Below are 25,068 nucleotides of genomic sequence, written 5' to 3' on the forward strand. Positions count from 1 at the left end.
TCTACCTTGGTGCCAGTGATGGCCATGTGTTGGTTAGAAGACTAATTGAGGGCCTGCAGCCAACCTGTCTGTGTGCTAGGCACACTGGACCTACACCTGGAGTTATGGTCTGGGGTGCAATTTTGTATGAAGGAAGGAGCACTCTCATGGTTATCTCATGCACCCTGACAGCAAATTTGTGCATCAGTTTGGTGATTTGACCTTTTGTGCTGCCATTCATTCCCTGTAATGACTGTACAAGTATGGAACTCCATCCTACAAAATGACATTCAGCACCTGTACAACACAATGTATACATGTTTGCATTCAATGTTCTGATAGTTACAATTGTTATTAATGTACCAGCATTTCACATTTGTGATGGCTTATCTTACGCCTAAGTTAACCTGTGATCTTGCAATGTTAATCACTTAATCACATTTAACATTAAATTTTTTTGCAAAGTGTTGACCAGTGTTGGTAGCTTAACTGCCATCTTCAGATCACATGTGATATTATAAATTCACTAGCAGTGTAGAACACCATTGCATTATCTGTAACATTCTTATTTTAAAGCTTCACGTGAAATCTGTTATGTTTATCTGAAGATTTAAAATAACAATGTTATGGACAATGCAACAATTTTGTACAGTGCTAGTACATTTATAATACTGCATGTGATATGAAGGTAATTAAGCTATAGAAAATGGTCGTCACTTTGTAAAAAAATTTTAATGTTAAATTTGATTGAGACAATAAACAAAAAAATTTTGAAAATTTAAAAAAAAAATTCATAGAAAGTCTATAAAGTTTTTATAATTTCACATTTGATTATCTGCTTACGATCATTTTGTCCTATTCTGACAATGTCAGATATACCCAAATCACATATTTATTAACACAAACCACAAAAGATATAGGTGTATATTGCACTTTGGAAAGGCTCTAAACTGGTTTGAATCAAATGACCTCCCACCCCTCCCCCCCCTCTCTCGATGTCAACAAAACACATCTTATATGATTCCACAGAGCACAAAAATACAAGATTATATAGCCATAAAATTTAAAGATGAAGAAATAGCAAGAGTAGATTCATCCCAACTACTGGTACTAAATATTGATATCAGGCCCACCAACACAGTACATTTATTAGAATTATATAGAAGACCGAACTCAGTAGCATTTTCTATTTGTCTTATTGCAAACATGTACAAAATTAGGCTACCAAAGTGGTGTAATTTGGTTTTATGAAGTACAGCATTAAATCCTGCAGTAATTGACTCAAACTAATAAAGCTTTTACTTTTTAAATTAGGGTCCTCAGAATCATGAAAATAGCCCATTGCAGACACTTCTGCAGAATTTATTAAAACAGTTAAGAATCTTTACAATGCTATGACAGTGCCTTCTCTGACTTGTGTCATTAATTGTAATCAAATAATACATTACACACATAAAATAGTGCCTATCATGAGTATGATTATGAATTAAACAGGATTTATCTAGACAGATAAAAAATCCCCAGCATGGCTCATAAAGAAATGCTTTAACAGCTCATGTCAAACCTGTTAGTGATGGTTTGTCCTAATTCAAAAAACTTGTAATACATTCTCTTTTTTATAAAAGTCCTACTCAGCACAGGATTTTTTTGGTATCACATAGTACTTTATTAGCTATGAGGTATCACTACTGATCTACATACTAAAAATTGAAAACTATGACTACTGTTACCATAATACAGGGTGTTCAGCAAAGGAGTCCCTGATCTCAAGATAAAATGTTTTGAAAACTAAGATCTATAGAAAAGTGCAATTAACAGCTTGTTCCTTGTGAAAGCTGTAAGAATTTAACACAGAAGTTTCATAAAAGTTCAAAAATCTGTTGACAGATGATGCTGTAATCACAATACATAGGGCATATAAATAGTGTGCCATAGCTCAGAGTAATCAGTCCACCATAATATGAAAGAGGTTTAGTATGCCGAAGGAAGATGTTGAAATTGTGTATTCCATAGAACAACGTGTTTTTCTGGTACTGTGACAACAGAGGTTAGAACACAGTTCTACAGCAACAAGTCATAGTTTTCAAATATGATTTAATGCTCCAAAAGTTCCTAGTGAAAAAACTGTTGTCAAGCACTTCAGCAAATTACAATGACCAGGCAGCACGGCTGATGATCTAGCGGGGAATATAGACCCCAGCAAACTGTAGTTACTCTTGAAAATGCTGCTATGATTTCTGCAATTATTCAGCAACATGCAAGGAAATCCACCAAAAGAATTGCAGGAGAGACTGGTCTAAAGTGCTCCAGCATACAGGAAATACTGACACATAGCCTACACACGTTTCCATTCAAAATCCAAAGCCACCAGGCCATATCTGCATGAGCCATGCAACCGACGGCTGAGTTTGGGAACGAGATTCTCACAATGATTGATAATGAAGGATTTGATGTTGGCTGCACCTGGTTCATGGATGAAGAACATTTTCACCTGAATGGAGTTGTGAGTAAATAATACTGGCAAGTATGGGGTTCTGAAAATCCACATTTCTGTGAAGCGAAACCACATTCTTCTACCAAAGTTACCATTTGAGTTGTGGTATGCAGCAGAGGCACTATTAGTCCTTTTTTCACACAAGAAGTGATCACTAATGAACATTGTCTTGCAACCTTGACACTGGTTGTCACCACGCAGTTAGCATTGGATCAACCAGGCACTGAGTGGCTCATGCAAGATGGGGTCAGACAACATTGCACCAAACTGGTGTTTCACATTCTTGATGGATACTTCAGGAATAGAGTTATTGCATTGGCTTATTGCAAATTTACAGGTGCAGGGATGGATTGGCATCCACATTCACCCTTATCTGACTCCTTGTGACTACTTTTTGTGGGGCATATTGAAAGACACTGTCCATTAAAAACATCTCACCATGCTATGCAAGCTTGAATTGATGATCTGTGTGGCATCTGAATTTGTTTCTGTTGAGATATTGCAGGATGTGGTGGCAAATTTCATTGTTCGTTTTCACCATGTATTGGTTGGGGAGAGAGATATATGCATCAATTATTGGGAAACCACACCAAAAATTGTCTTCCCAGAAATGCATGCAGTTATAGATGCATACGTGTTAAGAACCTTGTGGCAATTCTGAAACTTAACTTGAATGTCAGTCCCTATAGTTTTTCGGGTTGTGACTTGGTATTTACCTTTTCTCCCCAATGATGTACAATAATGCTGGTGTGGCTGCAGTGGCTGTTCTTTCTTTGAGTTGATTTCCTCTCTGAAGAGCTGAATGTTAAAATGTAAGTCCTTGTCACATCAGGAGAAGGAAATTAAAACATAGCTCGGTAGTAGAATGAAATGCTTGCAAGCCCCACATATTACAACTTTTACTTAATACAGTACTGAGACATGGCTTATTGCAAATTTACTGGTGCAGGGATGGATTGGCATCCACATTCACTCTTATCTGACTCCTTGTGGCTACTTTTTTGTGGGACATATTGAAAGACACTGTCCATCGAAAACATCTCACCATACTATACAATGCTTAGTAGACTGACAGATAGACACCGTGGTCAGTGATAAAAGACACATTAATTACATAAAATAATTGCTATTTCTTTTCTTCAATTTTCTGTCAGCATATATATAATCATACATCTCTACAATATCTTTACCGCATGGAGACAGAGCAAATATTTATTTATATGTGTAGGTCATTGAAAGAACCTACATAACCATCTATGTACTGTGAGTGGTGAACATTTTGAAGAGATAGTGATGTAATTGCAAAGACTGCTTGCAGCGGGTGAGTTTAATTATGTACACCAACACTGTATGAGCTCCACAGTATGCAGTGCCACCTGTTTCTTGAACCATTTTGAAACATCTGTGTAACTTCTGTATACAACTCTTACAGATTTCACAATAAACATACCTTTTGTTGAACTCATCTATTAATCTTAGTTTTAAGATATTTAATTTTGAAATCTGTGAATCCTTTGCTGAACACCCTGTACATTAGCACTTGTACGTATCGCGATGTAATTAACTGTTTATCATCACTGCAGTGTCCTGTGGGTGTTAAGGTTATAATTTACTGCCATTTTTACCATGATGTAGAATGCCTATAATATTCATGAAAAATTGTAAATTTTGTTAACATATTACTTGATTAATACCACATTTTTCATTTAATTGTCCCAAGGGAACTTCATCTAGAAGTTCGCAGGTGGCATCTGTGGGGCCCCAAGCAGAGTCTGACATTGCTTCCACTTACTTGTGTCAGACCCCTCCTGTTTTCTTTCCTGTCAGCCTCCCTTGGACAACTCTTGTTTTTCAACCCCAGTGGTATTAGGTTTCGAGGCCTGAGGGTGTCTTACAGTTTCCTATCTCTCTCACCCCAGTACTGCAGGGTTTGATGCAAGTCCCTAGCCCAAGGTTGTGGGTGAAGTCCCCAATGGCAGCAGTGGCGGGGGAGGAGATCTGTAGTACGGTGCATATGCTTGGCGGATGGGGCAATGGATCCGGAGTACCATAGGCGACAGTAGGGTTCAACCTGAACAAGTCGGCAACTCCTGCAACCCACTCAACTCCACACGTAGTGACTAGTCACTCCTGTGGAAACAGTTGTTTGGGTCGAGCAAAAGCTATGAACGCTGGGAAAATTCGTGGCTTTTAAATACGACCCAGGCGATGCAGTGCCTGTGGAGAGGACACTCCGCCTGCGCCTGCAAAGGTGCGGATAACAGCACGGGGAGTCGCAGTTACCGGTTTTAAGCCTTGTGCTGAGGGACGTGAGTGCAGGTGCCAGGGGTGACTCTCGTCGGTGGGATAGCCCATTGCAGCTAACTGACTGGTTACCGCCCGCCTCAAGCTGGGCAGCCCCCAGCCAGTAAGGTACCAGTCCGTCCCCCACCTTGCATTTCTAGGGGTGTACGGAGCAGCAAGCATCTCGCAGTGCTTGATACAAGGTGGGTTACTGAGGCACCTGGAAAAAACAACAATAAAGTAGCTCATATAAGCGAAACCAACTATTCAATAACATGATTTGCCACCTGGAATGTCAGAACTATGTTACCCGGATATGACACTCCTACAGATGCTGCCCCTATAGTCAGAAAAACAGCCATAATTGACAGAGAACTCTTGCGTCTTCGCGTTGATGTGGCTGCATTACAGGAAACTCGTCTCTCTGGGGAAGGCAGCCTGCGTGAAGATAATTACACCTTTTTCTGGAAAGGGAGAGAAATTGGAGAAAGACGTGAACACGGAGTTGGCTTTGCAGTGCGAACAGTCTTCTCAGCTGCTGCGAACAACGAAAATCTATGTCTGAACGATTAACAACTTTGAGATTGAAGACATCAGGCCCCATCATATTAATCTCTGCATATGCTCCCACTATGAAAGCGCCACCTGAAGTCAAAGACATGTTCTATGAAGGCCTGCGGAAATGCCTGGAGAATGTTCGTGGATCAGATAAACTCATGTTACTGGGAGACTTTAATGCCAGGGTTGGGAATAAACACAACAAATGGACCGACTGCATTGGCCCATACGGCATTGGAAATATGAATGAGAATGGTCAGTGACTGCTGGAACTTTGTACCTCTCTTTCTCTCTGCATCACTAACACTTACTTCCAGAACAGAGACGTGCACAAAGTAACATGGAAACACCCACGTTCAGGCCATTGGCATCAGCTCAACATCATCATAACCAGAAGAAGCGACCTACGTCATGTCCTCAGTTCCCGCACATATCACAGTGCTGACTGTGAAACTGATCACTCTTTAGTTATGACCAAATCACGGTTCACACCAAAGAAGATTCACTCAGCTGAGAGAATCTGTCGAAGAGTGAAGATCGACACCAAAGCCATTCAAGATGATGCGCTATACAAAAAGTTCAGTGAAGAAATTGAGATGAAACTGAATCCTTAGCAATTTATAACTGCACATAGCACCGAAAATATGTGGCATCTAGCTAAAGAAAATATTATGCAGACAGCTATCGGAACATTTGGGAAGCAGGGTAGGACTCAAAGTGACTGGTTTACTGAATGTGAAAGTGAGTTGCGTCCATATATAGACAAGAAACGTAATGCTCATATACAGGTTATGAATAATCCTAAAGACCAACGAGCAATAGCTGAATACAAGGCCTGCAAAGCAGATCTGCAACGAGTTTCTCGCCGTTGCACAAATAGATATTGGACCAACCTTTGTAAAACTATTCAGATCTGCCGAGACAAAGGAGATTATAGTGGCATGTATCAAGGCATCAAAAAGGCCATTGGACCAACAAGTAGGAAGTTCGCTGCAATAAAAGATCTAAATGGAGACCCAATCAACAATAAAAACCAGCAGCTAGATAGGTGGGTGCAGCACTATCCTAAACTATACTCAGAAGAGGTCAACATTTCTTCAGAAGCTTTGTGTACTTTACCAACTTACCCAGTTATGTCTGAGCTTGATGATCCTCTCACTATTGACGAATTAAAACTCGCACTTAAAAGTCTAAAGCTAGGCAAGAGTACAGGCCGTGATAACTTACCAGCAGAAATCAGCAAACATGACTGCGTTTTGCCGACATTGTATCAAATCCTACTGCAGTGCTGGGAAGAAGGCACAGTACCTCAAGACATGTGAGGTGCAAATATAGTAACAATCTATAAGGGAAAAGGCGAAAGATGTAATTGTAACAACTATAGAGGAATATCTCTCTTGAGCATTGCTGGAAAGGCGTATGCAAGGATAATCCTGAAGAGAATGGAAACCTTGGCTGCTTGGATCAACCCTGAGTCACAGTGTGGATTTCAAACTGGCCGATCCACAAGTGACATGAAATTCACCTTGCACCAACTACAAGAAAAGTGCCGCGAACACAGAGTGCCATTATATGTGGCTTTTGTTGACATCAACAAAGCCTTTGACACCATCAGTAGGGAGGGACTCTAGAGCATATTGGAAAAAATTGGATGTCCCCCAACTTTGCTGTCTTTAATAAGATATTTTCACGACAATATGCGTGGCTCTGTAATCTTCGATGACAGTGCATCTAAACCATTCAGTATGAACTGTGGCATAAGACAAGGCTGTGTGTTGGCACCTACACTTTTTGGAATTTTCCTCTCGGATCTGCCCCAAGTGGCTTTCAAGAATTTCAATGTTGGAGTACATCTACACACTAGGAAAGATGGAAGGCTTTTCAATGTCAGAGTAAGACAAAGTGCTACGAGATAGTCGCTCGTGAACTCCTGTATGCTGATGATGCTGCAACTGTTGCGAACTCCGCAGAAGAGCTGCAAGAGCTAGTATCAAGATTTAGTCATGCATGCCACCTATTATCAATGAGTGTAAACAGCAGTAAGATCATAATTATGGTTCAGGGTGCTAACACAAAGCCAAATATCACACTAGATGGCACTACTCTGCAAGTTGTAGATAACTTCTGCTATCTTGGATCTACTATAGAATCAAACATGTCTGTTGACAAGGAAATTGATGCTCGCATTGGAAGAGCTGCAACAACATTTGGGAAACTCTCTACACGTGTTTGGAAAAACAACAAACTCTCTTTGACCACCAAAATTCTTGTATATAAAACTTGCGTCCTCAGCATCCTTTTGTATGCATCGGAGACATGGACTACCTATGCCAAACAAGAATGTCGCCTTAATGCTTTCCACATGCAGTGCCTGAGATCCATAAACACACAGACACTGCAATAATCATCTACCAAGATGTCGTGGCCAGTATATATATATATATATATATATATATATATATATATATATATATATATATATATATATATATATATATATATATATATATATATATAACAAAAATGATGTGACTTACCAAACGAAAGCGCTGGCAGGTCGATAGACACACAAACAAACACAAACATACACACAAAATTCTAGCTTTCGCAACCAACGGTTGCTTTGTCAGGAAAGAGGGAAAGACGAAAGGATGTGGGTTTTAAAGGAGAGGGTAAGGAGTCATTCCAATCCCGGGAGCGCAAATACTTACCTTATGGGGAAAAAAGGACGGGTATACACTCGCACACATACATATCCATCCACACATATACAGACACAAGCAGACATATTCAAAGGCAAAAAGTTTGAGCAGAGATGTCAGTCGAGGCGGAAGTGCAGAGGCAAAGATGTTGTTGAATGACAGGTGAGGTATGAGTGGCGGCAACTTGAAATTAGCGGAGACTTCCCGTTATCCACCAGGCCTCATTGTTTTTGTTCTATTACTTTATGACTGAACGTTTCTAAAACTGAAGACACTCGTGCGTGCTCTGCTCTGCAGTCGAGATCTGGCAACGTCGTTCTCTGTTCATTGGCTGACTGTGTTTTGTGATGTCAGATGTGCAGAACGAACCTAAACTTGGCCGCCAACGTAAATGACGCGCACTTTAGTCTGTGGCAGTGCTTAGTCTTCTTATTACTTGCACCTTTCCCTCAAGGAAACAAAGAAAACATGAACAGATAAAAGAACCCAACCTTTTGCATCAACATATATATATGAACTGTTATGCTGTTTTATGTCACTATACTTCCCCCCCCCTCTCCCTCTCCCCCTCCACCTACCCCCACCCTCCCTTTTCCCCCCCAAATAACTCATTCTGTGAATCTGTGCATCAGAAACCAGGGCGTTAGGCACTTCATTATATCCAAATATCATAGCTAGCGGTTACTCATGTTCAGCAATGTGACACTTATATGTACCTTAATTTAACTCATTGTAGTGTGTAGTGAAGTAAATGAAGTATTTAATGAAGTATTTGGCTTATGTTCAACAGAATGCATTACCATGGATCCGCTGTCCCATCGCACGCATATGTTCCAAGGTTTACCTCTCGATCTGCCACTGCAACGCCTACTGGATCACCAAAGAAACGCCAGCTTCCACAGATACCTCATGCACTACCAAAAGCACTGAAGGATCGTGTAGTAAAGGTACAGATATGTAGTAATTATTTCCCACAATATTATTGACTATAATTTTTAAATGAGATCCAAGTGTCACAAATACATGTTATTCATTGGTCACAGTGTGCAGTTCAATTGTATGTGAAGACTTTTAGGGTGATGTATGCTATCTAGATTTGTAAGTTGGATACAGGAACAGTCCCATTGTTAATAGGATGTGCATTTGTAAATAACGTACATGTCTTTTAAACTATCAGTGTAATGATGAACTTCATTCCTGTGTCAGCTGCTATATAATCTTGAAATTCACTATTCAGTCCTTTTTTCGTAAATGAAATCATTTAAGTGAGCCAGTAATGCCCAGCATGTTCTGTGTATAAGTTAGTCAGTCACAATGCTATTATCGTGTACTGAACATATCATAAGAATCCATCGCTTGCCTTTTTCTCAGTATTGCAGGGTGTCCATTACTTTTTCTCCATTGGCTGGTATAGATGTGAAAGGGTTATGCGGTGCTTTGTGCACATTGTGGTGATTGGCTGGTATAGATGTGAAAGGGTTATGCGGTGCTTTGTGCACATTGTGGTGATCCTCTCTTGTGATGTCAGATCTGGTTAACTGAACCTTGACAATGAGTATGTAGTCCAGTGTTGTGCCACTGTCACATATGAATACCCCACAAATCTGGACATTGCACAATTTAACCAGTGAGCCAAATGGAGACCCACATTGAGGCCCCTTTTAAACTCTGGATCGCCAAAGAAACACCAGCTTCCACAGATACCTCATGTGCTGCCAAAAGCACTGAAGGATTGTGTCGTAAACTGTGTCAGATGCAGATAACCCTGTCTCAAATTAGTATGCAACAGCTTTGTGCCCTTGTCTGATGCTTTTAATGACCTGTTTATTGCCTACTAATCCTGGTAACAACACAGAATCAATCTAGTGGCTGCTGTACTTGTCAAAGAGAACTGAAAATCTAATGATTTTCATATGTGCCAGTGGTGTGTACATTTACTAACTTACATGGACATCTCATCATGTCTCCTAGGTTGTTCACTTTATTTGCCAGTCAGTGTACTGTGGCTTGTGAAATTTCATGTGACAAATAGAAAACAGTTTAGATATACTAGTTGAGTTAAATTTAATCAGTTACAGATCTCTATTATAAGATGACACCATAATATTCCATATTTAGGCAAATATTACCTATTCTTCATGTAATGACTCCCCACAAAATTGATTTATAAACTTCAACTATATGCGCATGGCATGATAATTTTTAATTGCATAGCTCAGAGAAGGGAACACCCTGGAAATGGAACAATCCTTACTACTGAAAATCCAATCATGTATCCACTTCAAAACAACATTTTTGTGAATCAGACCAAAACCAACCATTGCGAAATGAATAAACTGGACATTGAAATCAGTACTAAAAATGATGTGATTTATGCAGTCATATGTATTGATATTTCACAGATTATACTGCTAAGATGCCTATTACAAAAGTATCATATATTAAATGAAACAACCAGTTTACTGTTACCAGTCACCCTTTTATTTATTTCCATGACACGTTTCAAAGGTTTAAACCTCCATCATTAGGTGGATTTACATTATTTAGTATGACATTTGTGTGTGTTTGTGTTGTGTTACGATTTTTGGAGGAACTTGTGGCACTGCCTAGTGGAGAAACAAGACACTATTTCAGAACATGGTTTTGGATTTCTTCTGACAATAAATTAAACTGATATCTAATAGTAAACATTAAATAAGTAAAATAGAGTACCTCCAGTGGTCACATGTTCCTATTCATTGTCATAACACATCACATGTATACTGCCACATTTGTAAACAAATTTGGCATCTGGAATCTGCTGGGTGGAAGATTCCAGACGCCATAGCACCGAAGTTATCTAGGCATTGTCCCATGTCATACCGTAAATATATCTTAAGTTTCAGCTCTGCTTGCAGTGGTCTTCCTCTGGGTTTACTGGTGTACTTTGTGATCTAAGGTCTATTATGTTTCATCATGTATCTTCTACTGAGCTTGGGGAACCAAATATAGTACTGTTGCTCCCTGATGTATGTCACTGCTGAAGATTACATGAACAGAGAGACTGGTTTCTTGCTTGCACCAGCTTGGTTGCTAGCCAAATGAACCCAACAGGCCACACAAACAACTCAAGATCAGGCATTAGCAGTGAAAAAGTGTAACTGTGAGACTCGTGTCCAACTTGAAGAAAACAGGATTCTAAACCCAATATTCCAATGACTGTCAATCTTTGCTGTTATTGCAAGAGGCAATAGACAACAACAACAGACCCCTACTCCTTCAAACAGAAGAAATCACTCTAATGAAGTTTCCCACTCCTTCCACCACAGTAGACCAATAATATCAATTGTTTCAATATTGTGATGTAAAGACTACTCCAGGAGAGAAGACATGACAAAATGTAATGGTTCCTGGGCAGCAAAGTGCAAAAGTGCACTAGTAGACCTAAAGGGAGGGCAATGCAAACGTGTTCTAGTCATTGGTTTTATTCAGTGATAGTTATTTTACAGACCAAAAAAGCTTTTATGTCAATTGAGTGGCTGCAGAAGCCTATGTGCTTGTATAAGTACAGGTATTTTATCACTCATGACAGTGCCTACTACCTCTGTAATCAGTCAGAATCCAATGCAGACTGAGCATTTCCATTACATTAATTACATAGCACGTTTACAATTCTTTTAAATCTGAATTACTTTTGTTATTATAAGAAAACATGTATGGACCTTGCCGTTGGTGGGAAGGCTTGCATGCCTCAGCGATACGGATGGCCGTACCGTAGGTGCAACCACAACGGAGGGGTATCTGTTCAGAGGCCAGACAAACATGTGGTTCCTGAAGAGGGGCAGCAGCCTTTTCAGTAGTTGCAGGGGCAACAGTCTGGATGATTGACTGATCTGGCCTTGCAAGACTAACCAAAACGGCCTTGCTGTGCTGGTACTGAAAATGGCTGAAAGCAAGGGGAAACTACAGCCATAATTTTTCCCGAGGGCATGCAGCTTTACTGTATGGTTAAATGATGACGGTGTCCTCTTGGGTAAAATATCCCGGAGGTAAAATAGTCCCCCAATCGGATCTCCGGGCGGGGACTACTCAAGAGGGCGTCGTTATCAGGAGAAAGAAAAATGGCGTTCTACGGATCGGAGCGTGGAATGTCATATCTCTTAATCGGGCAGGTAGGTTAGAAAATTTAAAAAGGGAAATGGATAGGTTGAAGTTAGATATAGTGGGAATTAGTGAAGTTTGGTGGCAGGAAGAACAAGACTTTTGGTGAGGTGAATACAGGGTTATAAATACAAAATGAAATAGGGGTAATGCAGGAGTAGGTTCAATAATGAATAAAAAAATAGGAGTGCGAGTAAGCTACTACAAACAGCATAGTGAACACATTATTGTGGCCAAGATAGACACGAAGCCCATGCCTACTACAGTAGTACAAGTTTATATGCCAACTAGCTCTGCAGATGATGAAGAAATTGATGAAATGTATGATGAGATAAAAGAAATTATTCAGGTAGTGAAGGGAGACAAAAATTTGATAATCATGGGTGACTGGAATTCGAGAGTAGGAAAAGGGAGAGAAGGAAACATAGTGGGTGAATATGGGTTATATAATGGTAAGACAGAGATTTAGGAATCAGGTTTTAAATTGTAAGACATTTCCAGGGGCAGATGTGGACTCTGACCACAATCTATTGGTTATGAACTGTATATTAAAACTGAAGAAACTGCAAAAAGGTGGGAATTTAAGGAGATGGGACCTGGATAAACTGACTAAACCAGAGGTTGTGCAGAGTTTCAGGGAGAGCATAAGGGAACAATTGACAGGAATGGGGGAAAGAAATACAGTAGAAGAAGAATGGGTTGCTCTGAGGGATGAAATAGTGAAGGCAGCAGAGGATCAAGTAGGTAAAAAGATGAGGGCTAGTAGAAATCCTTGGGTAACAGAAGAAATATTGAATTGAATTGATGAAAGGAGAAAATATAAAAATGCAGTAAATGAAGCAGGAAAAAGGGAATACAAACATCTCAAAAATGAGATCGACAGGAAGTGCAAAATGGTTAACCAGGGATGGATAGAGGACAAATGTAAGGATGTAGAGGCTTATCTCACTAGGGGTAAGATAGATACTACCTACAGGAAAATTAAAGAGCCACTTGTATGAATATGAAGAGCGTTGATGGAAACCCAGTTCTAAGCAAAGAAGGGAAAGCAGAAAGGCGGAAGGAGTATATAGAGGGGCTATACAAGGGCGATGTACTTGAGGACAATATTATGGAAATGGAAGAGGATGTACATGAAGATGAAATGGGAGATATGATACTGCGTGAAGGGTTTGACAGAGCACTGAAAGACCTGAGTCGAAACAAGGCCCCGGGGGTAGACAACATTCCATTAGAACTACTGACGGCCTTGGGAGAGCCAGTCCTGACATAACTCTACCATCTGGTGAGCAAGATGTATGAGACAGGTGAAGTGCCCTCAGACTTGAAGAAGAATATAATAATTCCAATCCCAAAGAAAGCAGGTGTTGACAGATGTGAAAATTACCGAACTATCAGTTTAATAAGTCACAGCTGCAAAATACTAACACGAATTCTTTACAGACGAATGGAAAAACTGGTAAAAGCCGACCTCGGTGAGGATCAGTTTGGATTCCATTGAAATGTTGGAACACATGAGGCAATACTGACCCTACGACTTATCTCAGAAAATAGATTAAGGAAAGGCAAACCTACGTTTTTAGCATTTGTAGACTTAGAGAAAGCTTTTGACAATGTTGACTAGAATACTCTCTTTCAAATTCTAAAGGTGGCAGGGGTAAAATACAGGGAGCGAAAGGCTATTTTCAATTTGTACAGAAACCAGATGGCAGTTATAAGAGTCGAGGGGCATGAAAGGGAAGCAGCGGTTGGGAAGGGAGTGAGACAGGGTTGTAGCCTGTCCCCGATCTTATTCAATCTGTATTTGAGCAAGCAGTAAAGGAAACAAAAGAAAAATTTGGAGTAGGTATTAAAATCCATGGAGAAGAAATAAAAACTTTGAGGTTCGCCAATGACATTGTAATTCTGTCAGAGACAGCAAAGGACTTGGAAGAGCAGTTGAACGAAATGGACAGTGTCTTGAAAGGAGGGTATAAGATGAACATCAACAAAAGCAAAACGAGGATAATGGAATGTAGTCGAGTTAAGTCGGGTGATGCTGAGGGAATTAGATTAGGAAATGAGACACTTAAAGTAGTAAAAGAGTTTTGCTATTTGGGGAACAAAATAACTGATGATGGTCGAAGTAGAGAGGATATAAAATGTAGACTGGCAATGGCAAGGAAAGCGTTTCTGAAGAAGAGAAATTTGTTAACACCGAGTATACATTTAAGTGTCAGGAAGTCATTTCTGAAAGTATTTGTATGGAGTGTAGCCATGTATGGAAGTGAAACATGGACAATAAATAGTTTGGACAAGAAGAGAATAGAAGCTTTCGGAATGTGGTGCTACAGAAGAATGCTGAAGATTAGATGGGTAGATCACATAACTAATGAGGAGGTATTGAATAGAATTGGGGAGAAGAGGAGTTTGTGGCACAACTTGACAAGAAGAAGGGATCGGTTGGTAGGACATGTTCTGAGGCATCAAGGGATCACAAATTTAGCATTGGAAGGCAGCGTGGAAGGTAAAAATCGTAGAGAGAGACCAAGAGATGAATACACTAAGCAGATTCAGAAGGATGTAGGTTGCAGTAAGTACTGGGAGGTGAAGAAGCTTGCTCAGGATAGAGTAGCATGTTGAGCTGCATCAAACCAGTCTCAGGACTGAAGACAACTACAACAACAACAAGAAAACACGAAGATGCTCTTGAAAATATAGATTCCATCTTCTTGTGGTTGCTGGCCATCAACTATAACACTGCAGCAGCTGGCAGGGCAAAGATTCATGTCCATTGAGAAAAACAGTACTGCATTTTTATGATCCCATTAACTCCAAGAGAAAAAGAAAAAGAAAACAAAATTTGTGGGACTATATTGAAACAAAGGTACTGTAAATAGATGAAAATATTAATATATATTTGTGGCTGATATGGCTTAGGCATCACTATGGTTATTTGTTGCACTATACTCTTCACATTCCAGTTTTCCAGAGTAACTGCACACACAGAAAGAAATCAAGAAAATGCTGATGGAGTGAAGTATTCATATCTTGATGTTTACATAATGCAAATACCTAAGATGGAAAAAGGGAAAATTTCACAAGTGACAAGAAAGTGTAGAGATATGTCTATTTGTTGCTCCATTCAACAATGTGCAACAAAATTAAAGAAAAATCTTACTGTGGCTGAGGCTTGGGGCAGCGTGTGATTACGTAATGCAGTTAAGGTACTTTGTCTACCAAAATTTACCAAACCCGTTATGAATGAAACCTCTGTTTGTAGAGTGTAGACAGAATATAATGTTGTGATGTTTAACGTAAAATGTGAAGTGTTTTCTACATTTATTATTTGCAATGAAAATTCGTAGAGAGGAGGGAGTCCATAAACTCTAGTTGAAGACATTTCGTCTTGCAAAGTTTTCACGATTTTCTGAAATTGTAACCAAACATATGGTTAAAAATGTAACATGCACTGCTTGATTGCTTTGAACTTCTATTAGTTTCACTTGCATTTAAGCATATCATTATTTTAATTTTAGGATATGGAAGAACGAGCTCAGATGATGAAACAGAGAATGAAGCTGATGCAGGGCCAAAGAAGTTCAGGCATGGGTGGTAAGTCTTGTGTATAATTTCTGGTATCTATCTACATTCATATTTTCAAATTTACTGTATTTTGTGCAGGAGAAGTTTGTTATCTTTGTTTCTCATTCATGGTTATCCACTGATTACTGTGGTACTCCATAATGCACAAAGAATATAACTTCACATTATTTATAATGGATCAGTGTGCAGAGCACAGAAACATGTAACAGAAAATATCATTCACAGTTGTGCTCATTCAAACACTAGCTTTTTTTGTAGCAAAATTACATATTCGCGCCCACACACACACACACACACACACACACACACACACACAAAGAAACTCAAACACACACTCTTGTGAGTATAGGAACATGCGTTAGATATCTGTGAGGTTATGTGTGTGGGCAATTGTTCTTTTGCTAGAGAAAGTGCTAGCACTTGGAAGCTAGTGTGAAGGTGAGTGGTTGACATTCCTTTATTTTGCTTATTGCCCCATCCAGGAAGTTCCATTATTGTTTCCACAGTATTTTTTATGCTAGATGGGCCATTCCACATGTGTAGATTTGGCAGTCTTTCTAAACAACGAAAATGCTATCATATTATAGCAAATATAATAAAGGTACAAATTGTGTCTTGTACCATACAAAATGAAAAAAGCCCAGATGATGTAACAGTACCTTTTGAGTTTTGAGTAAGTAGACTGGTTGCAGTGCATTATGATTCTACTCAACATAATAATTTTCACCAAGTGCTGTTTGCATTATTGATTATTTCACTGGGTTTTCAACTAAATCAGTTTTGGCTTATGAACGAAACGTGTAAGTCGCAAAATGAAGCATTAAAATATATCCCCTGCGTCTGTGAAAAATGTAAAAAATTCTTACATCTTAACCATTTGAGATACTAAGTCCAGAGTATCTGGAAACTAAATATCCTTCTTCTGGCGATGGTAAGCGAAGTGATGTTGAAGGAGAGAGTAAGGAAAACATCTTACTGTATGAATCTTCCCAACTAACTAATAATAATTTAGATTTCTGCTAAATACAAGGGCTGGAACTTTAATAGTGGCAACTATTTATATACAGCTTATACAAAATAGATACATGTTTCAAAGTTTTACTGACCTACAAAGTAGTCTCCAGCATTGTGCATAACTCATTCCCAGTGATGTGGAATTCGTAAGGTACTCTTAGCAGTGCCAGTTGTGTTGACAGTTTGAGCAGCGTGGTCTAATGCCTGACGAATTTGTATCACTTCTGAAGTGAATGCCGTGAAATGTTTCCTTCAGTTTAGAAATTGAGTTGAACTCACGAAGGCTTAAGTCAATGGAGTGCAGTAGGTGGTATAGCACTTAGCAGCCCCATCAGTCAAACAATAAGTAACAGCTTGCACAGTATGTGCTTGAGCATTGTCCTGCAAAATGTTGGTCAGGTCTGGCAGAAAGTGTCATCACTTCTGTCTATATGCTGTTTATTTTTGGAATCCAACCTACGACCAGCTTAGAGACAGAAATGATGACACTTTCTGTAGGACCTGACCATCATTTTGCAGAACAATGCTCAAGCACGTACAGTGTAAGCTGTTACTCATTTGTTTGACTGATGGAGCTGCTAAGTACTATACCACCTACTGCACTCTCCTGACTTAAACCCTCGTGCGTTCAACTAGATTTCGAAACTGAAGCAAACACTTCACAGGATTCGCTTCAGAACTGCTACAAATTTGCCGGGCAATAGACTGTGCCGCTTGAACTGTCAACACAACTGGCAGTGCTAAGAGAATCCTACAACTTCCACTTCGCTGGCTACGGGTTATACACAACGCTGGCGACTACTTTGTAGGTCAGCAAAACTTTGAAACATGTATCTATTTTGTATGAGCTGTAAATAAATAGTTGCCACTATTAAAGTTCCAACATTCATATGTCCATTAGTCCTTGCATTTTTTCTTCCTGTCCACCAGTGACAGATGTTCATTGTCTACTGTGCCTTATCGTTCAATATGTGCTGATTTGTCTTATCTTTCAGAAGAACTTGTTTTTGCTAGTAGAGATACACTGAGCCTCTGGCAGTTGCATCTGCTTGTATTCAGACATTTGCAAGGAGACTGTTGTCCACTGTATTATTCTAAACTCATGTTCTTAAAAAAAATCATTTAACTCAGTTGTCCATATGATCTTACACATATTAGTACTGCTTACTCTAATATTATTCTGTTTTCTGAGAATAAAGAGGGTAGAGAGCATTACAGGAAACTGTAAGCTACATTTCAGCATCATCCAGAGTGGTTTAGAGAATAAAATAGTAAAATTCAAGAATATGTCATGAAGTGATAATGAAACAAGGAAAATTACTGATGTAATTGGGTAGGAAAAAAAATCTAATCACCAAGTGGCATCAGGAGAAAACATATTTAAGGGTTAAATAAAAGTGCAAGCTTTCAGAGCCAGTGGCATCTTCTCTATCAGAATGGTTGAAGGGGAAGAAAAAGAGACTGGTGAGGTTTAGGAAATAGGGAGAGTTTGGAAAAATTGACCAGAGCCCTGGGCAAGGAACACATACCACACAGGATGAGAAGAGAAAACTGATTATTGGGGTCTGCATTGGATGATATTTGACACCCTGAGGGCTTAAGGGTGGAAGGTAGGTTAATAAGCAAGACAGATATTACTGACAAAGAGTTAATAAAAGCGAAATCTAAATGTATTGTGTGTGGTAGCGGTGGAGGGTAGGTAAAAATAGTCAAGAAAGAAAATAAAAAATATAGAGAACTAAAAGAGGTGAAGAAAGGAATGATTACTGTGTAAGAAATGTTGAAGTTCATGAAATTAATGTAAATTAAGGTCAGATGGGTGGCGAGAACGAATTACATGTTGTAACACCAGTTTCCACTTGTGGAGTTCTGAGAACCTTGTGTCTGGAGGATGAATACAGATGGCATGTGACTTGAAACTCTCAGTGCAAGCTGTTTACATAATGTGACTACAGTTTGACAACTGTTTGATGTATGAATTACTCTAAGGGTGAAATGACATAGTTCTCTGCTAAGAAAACATCTCCTCATGAAAAATATTTCTTCATTTCCAACCAAACTATTTTCTGGTATTGCCTAATGTTTTCTGTAGTTTGTGTAACTTCAGCACTATAGTACATAGTTTAGTGAGTTGTTGGAATGTGGCCATTAGTTCTGGACTCCCTCATGTCTGTATAGAGGGGACACTGCAAAAAGGGTGGACATTTCTCTCAATTTGGTTTTTCTGTGTTCTGAAGTTAATTGCACTTTGAAAATGGCATAGAAAATTGTCATCAAAGATGGCATAAAATTTTTTCATACTTTTACACTACTTTGGATGTGAGCTGGTACTTCCACACATTTCCAATTCTAACCTTTACAGAGCTCCAGCTGTAAGTAGAGTGAACATAAAAAAAATTTACTTGTGCACCTGTATCAATGATAATGGTAGACCATCTACCATTGATTTTACATTGCAAAGTTACTTTTGCCTCTAGAGTGTGCCATATGTCTCTTACTGGATTCAATTTGTGGAAGAGAAGTCAGGGGCAGTTTCAGAACAGTTTTTGTTTCCTGTATTCACATACCTGAACACACTCAGTCAAGCACCTCAGTAACTGATTTGATTAGTGGAGGAGTGTTATAAAATTGAACTCTCATTTCAAAATTTTCTACAGTGGGCACGTTCTGGTTCCAGACACTCATGATCCTTGTGGCCTGGGTGTTTGCAATGGGTATGATGCACTTCAGTAATGAATGCATGTCTAGTTGGGTTCACCCTGGTGGTAGATTGGAAGAATTCCTGGACCTTCTCTCATAGCAACGCGAGTTGTATGGACTCCCATAGTATACACGGCAAAGCACACTTCGCTTCAGCACTTACATGTGAGTGAATCCTGTGAACAAATATGTCCACACAGTAAGCTTTTGCTTCATTGAGCAGTACTTCATTACTTTTCCCCCGTAAATATGTGTAACATAACACAGGTCTTATTCAGTCATCACAGTGCTCCAAATCCTTACCAGAGTTTTGGTATAAGGTGGAAAGCTTTTTCCTACTGTAGCTAATGCTATGGATATCTCTGTATCTATCCACTAAACCTTCTGTACAGACATCAAATGCCTTGTTTATCTCACAGCCCTTCCAGGGGACTTATAAGTGTGAGGCTCTCCTTGCAACTTAAGGTTCCCAACTCATACTATTTAAAAATCTAATCAATTGCCGTGCTTCATTTCTGACTGTATCACTATTAGGCATAAGAATAATACGAATATAAACATGACATGGTATGTATATTCTTCCGCGTCTGCTGTTGTCTCACTCTAGTTTCGTAGTTTATTAGGCGGACAGGATTTAAATGAGATAGCAGCAAACACGAAAGAATACATGGCAAAATGTTTATATTCGTATTATTCTTGTGGTGAAGAGAATACTGCATGTGATTCACAATTCATAAAAGTTCCTATTAGCAACCATTTCTTCTCACAGTTAGGAAAAAATTCAGAAAGCAGAGCTGGCCATATTGACAAATATCCCAAACAGTCTTGCCAGTCGGATTTTCGTAGTACATTGAAATGCTGCTACGTTCGAAGAGGAACAATACGGAATTTGTATTTACTTCGTTGGATAATGAATGAAAATGCAGTGGTCGAAACTCGGGGTGGAGAAAAAAAGCTCATCTTCCACCTTTTTTTTTTTATTTATTTACTGACGCAGAGGTTTTGGTGCTAGTATTTGTCTTTGTGCCTGCGAAGCATGCCCGCGTAGCGCTACATATATTCTACGACAGAAGTTAGTTGTGGCGGCACCTACCAACATTTTTCAGAACTTCCGCTTACTTTGCACTCGATTCTAAGCCGCAGGCGGTTTTTTGGATTACAAAAACCGGAAAAAAAGTGCGGCTTTGATTCGAGTAAATACGGTAGTTTCTGTGGGGCATTTGGTAGAGAGTTAGAACATCGTACCAAGTGCCATGGATTCATATTCCAAGAATCACAGTCTTTTTTACTGTATTATGCATGAAAGTGTTATATGGGACTATTAATATTTCCATATGTATGATGCAATTATTTTTTTATTTATTCTACTATTCTGATTGTTTAAGTTTGTTTTGTAAAACTACAAATGCACTAGCTGTTTCATCACAAGTGATGCCTGTTCTGTTGCACATGTCTGGCAAAACACCACACCTATCTATATTAATGTACCCTGTAGGTTTGCTGCTTTCAGCTAATAAAGCGAAAGGAGATGGCCAACAGAACCTTGCTACAGAGTCCAAAAGGTCCTTTTACACATCAGAAAAATGTTCTCCTATATATCAGTTGCAAGCATAAACAGTTAAAACAAGTTGTCATCTGTTAGATTTGAATGCTAAACCAACTAACCCATATAGGAATCACAAAATGGTCATCCACACATACACCTTTTATGTGTTCCATAGTTCTGGCGTCACTTTTAATTCTGTTTACACATCTTCTACTGGACAACAGCATGTACCATGAACTAAATTAGTGTTTTGATTGATACTTACCATAAATATATAATGTAAACCAGTTGCAGACAAGTCCACGGATACCATATTTGCACAATTTCCGTACTACACCACGAAACATTGACCTTGCTAAGTTGGGGTTCCTTGCATGCTTCAATGATGCAGATACCCATTACTATAGCTGCAACCACAGCTGAGTGTATATGTGGGAAGCCAGCTAAACACAAGGTTCCTGAAGAGGGGCAGCAGTTGTTTCAGTAGTTGCAGGGACTGACTGGTTGATTGACTAATCCGGCCATGTAACATTAGCTAGCATGGCCTCACTGTGTTGCTACTATGAACAGCTGAAAGAAAGAGGAACTACAGCATACACCTCACCACCCCCTCACACACACACACACACACACACACACACACACACGCACACGCACACAAGGACATGCAGCTCTACTGTATAGCTTAATGATATTGGAATCCTCTTCAATAAAATAGTCCAGAGGGAAAATAGTGCCCCATTCAGATCTCACCAATGGGGATTGGCATTCTACAGGTAATAGTGTGAAATGAGTCCTTCATCAGATATGCAGGTTACTGAATTTAAAAAGGGAAATGGACACACTGAAGTTAGAGGTAGAGGGGACTAGTGGTCAGGTTAGTACAGATAGAGGTTATGCAGGAGTTGGAATGGAAGTAAATTACTATGAACAGCATTGTGAATGCATGATCATATCCAAGATAGACTGAAGCCAAGATTGAAAGATTATATGGTGACAGAAAGTAAAGTATTCATGCACTTGAAAGAGATGAAAATTTAATTGTGGTGGGTAACTGGAATTTGGTAGTAGAAAAAGAAAGAGAAGGATAAATAGTAGGAGAACATGGACAGGGGAAATATAGAAAAGTACCAAATGCAATAGGCAAGAAAGAGTAAATGAGACTGACAGAAAGTGCAAAATGGAGGACAAATGTAAGGCTGTAGAAGCTTTTATAACTAAGGGAAAGAAAGATGCTATGTATAGAAAAGTTAAAAGAATCTTTGGAGAAAAGAGAAACAACTGTATGAATATGAAGAGGTCAGATGTCAAGCCAGTGGTAAGCAAAGACTGAAAAACTGGAAAATGGAAGCAATATGTTGAGAATCATTATAAGGGGAAAGTATTACACAAGGAGAGAAAGAAGTAGGTGAAATAGGAGCTATAATATTGCAAGAATAATTCAACAGAACACTGAAAGACTTAAGTGGAAACAAGGCTGATGGAATAGTCAACATTCCCTCAAAGTTATTGGGATCCTTGTGAGTGCTACCCGTAACAGAATTATTCCACCTGCTGCGCAGGATATCTGAGACAGACTTAAGCTTGGAATACCACTGAGCCATCAGTTTAATAAGTCAGGTTGTGTAATATTGCCAAGAATTATTTACAGAAGAATGGGAAAACTGTTAGAGACCGATCTTGGGGAAGATAAATTTGGGTTCTGGATAAATGTATATACACATGAGGCATTATTGATCCTACAACTTATCTTAGAAGGTAGATAAGTAAAGGCAAACCTACATTTATGGAAATTTACAGATTTAGGGAAATCTGTTGACAGTGTAGACTGGTTATAGACTTTGCAATTTTAAAGGTAGCAGGAATAAAAGACAGGAAGCAAAAGTTTATTTCCAACATGTACAGAAACCAGATTGCAGTCATTAATCAAAGAACATGAAAGAGAAACCATAGCTGAGAATGAAGTGAGACAGGGTTGTAGCCTATCCCTGATGTTATTCAGTCTGTACATTGTAAAATCTGTGACTGAAACCAAGGAGAAATTTGGAAAGGAAATTAAAGTCCAGGGAGAAGAAATAAAAACTTTGTTCCACATGACATTGTACTTCTATTAGAGACCTTAAGGTCTTGGAAAAGCATTTTAACTGTGTATTTGTTCATAGTAACTGGGCATGTACTTTCCAAAAGTTAACCCTTGGTAATGGTCGTTAGATTTTTAGGGATTGTTAGTAAGTCGTGAAATATTGTTACATCTTTCAGTGACATAGTTTTTTATTTTCAAAGAAAGGCAAAATTCAATATAATTCCACACCTTTGGAAGTAAGTACTGGAAAGAGGATGGATGTGTGTGGTGATTAACATTCCGGATGCTGCATGCTGCTAAAATAACAGCAGAGGACTTGCGTGGTCAAATTGTAGTATTAAGCTGCTGTCTGGGATCATTTCTGTTCATATTCAGAATGATAGTATGTATTACACTTCAGAGGAAAATTGCTAAGGATTTGATTCCCTTAGTCCTTACATCATCAAAATTCTACATGATATCCTTTTGCTTATTATATTTCAATTCAAATTCAATGTTTTTTGTCCATGCAATATTATATCCTGCTGTGAATGATCAAGTATGTTCAAATATTTGTCAGGGCAAATGAATTATGTACAGTTTTCAACATTTCACTGAAAAGTTAGTTGATAAAGCATCCAGGAAGTTTATTTGTTCAAAGAATGCTACAGATGATGTCACCAAAGGGCTAAAATATTTTACTCTTAAAACAACAAATAAGTTAATCTCAGAATTTGTATCATATTCAGTATTTGTGTAAACAGGCAGAAACCAAACACAGTCTTTCCTGGACAAATTTTGGTTACTGACTAAAGTAAAACTTCTTTTAGGTATCACTTTGACATTTGAGTGACACCCAGGGTAAAGAGTTTAGTGATCTACCAATCTGATCAAAAAATAGAGAAGCAGATAAAGACTTTTTAAATCTAGAAAAAGTTCTGATTCCACAGGGCACATTGTTTCATGTTACAATACTTTAAATGTACAAAGTGTACCCACAGAAAATTTGTGTCATAGGAAAGACTATCTATAAAAGAAAGGTTAGAACAAATATGTAAAGAAAGTTCTGATATGATTTTTTTTTTTATTTTTTTTGTCTTGACCTTACGTATGTACACTGGATTACTAGTTCTGACAGAACTAAGCTGCCATCTTTAGATACACAGAGTACAGGTTATGAATTCATGCTGTGCGATAAACTGCTTGTATGTATTTACACCAATGTAAGGGACTCATAATAAAAATAGAATAGAACATTAAAAATTATAGCTATTTCTTCATGACAAGACAGAGTCATACAATTGTGGCATGTCAAGAAGTGCTGCTGGCTACATAATCCTGTGCTTATGAACCTTATTCTTCTCCAGCACTAAATGTTTCGAGTTTCATTTTGATATATGACACTACAGTTGTAGGTAGTTCCCAGAGAACACATTTCATAACGTTTCACAGGGAATCTTGCCTCACACACCACCATAAATTTCCCAGTTGATTTTTGGATGATTAAAGTTTCTTCAAATGATGACAGTATGATCCACAGGGCACAGCATTCAACATTGTTCCGTGCTACAAGACTTCAGAAAACGGAGGATACAACTTTGTTAACATATTAGCAGTATGATTAGTGAACTTACTTTCTCTAAAGTGCTCAGTTACGTGGGGGGGTGGGGGGGGGGGGGGGAGGTGGAAGATATGGTGGTCAATAGTAGGGGCCGATTGTAAGGTGATGCCAACCCTTGATACTGAGTCTTGCCCAGACAATCTTGCATGCAGTTTCAATTTCTATTTTGGTAAGCTTGAGTTTCTTGTCTACTGCACAAATACCCCACCTCCATTTACCACTAACATATCATTTCAATATACACTTAATTATTTCCAGATATTTCACTGCTACCCGTTTTGGATTTTAACCACCTTTCTGTACCGAGTATAATGTGAGCTTTTTGTGGCACTTCAAATTCTGACACTTTGTTCTGAATGCTTCAGTAATTAATCACTAGTGTTT

General features: G+C 38.8%; 1 protein-coding gene across 1 annotated transcript in view; it reads left to right on the forward strand.

The window, feature by feature from the left end:
* Positions 1 to 25,068, forward strand: part of LOC126237003 (regulating synaptic membrane exocytosis protein 2) — a 1,236,422-nt gene that overhangs the window by 642,461 nt on the left and 568,893 nt on the right. Inside the window, exons 16-17 of the mRNA XM_049946727.1 lie at positions 8,807 to 8,963; positions 15,675 to 15,750. Coding sequence (XP_049802684.1) covers positions 8,807 to 8,963; positions 15,675 to 15,750 — 233 coding nt within the window. The remainder of the gene's footprint in view (positions 1 to 8,806; positions 8,964 to 15,674; positions 15,751 to 25,068) is intronic.

Source organism: Schistocerca nitens, chromosome 2, assembly GCF_023898315.1.
Source record: "Schistocerca nitens isolate TAMUIC-IGC-003100 chromosome 2, iqSchNite1.1, whole genome shotgun sequence".
In the NCBI taxonomy this organism is placed as follows: domain Eukaryota; kingdom Metazoa; phylum Arthropoda; class Insecta; order Orthoptera; family Acrididae; genus Schistocerca; species Schistocerca nitens.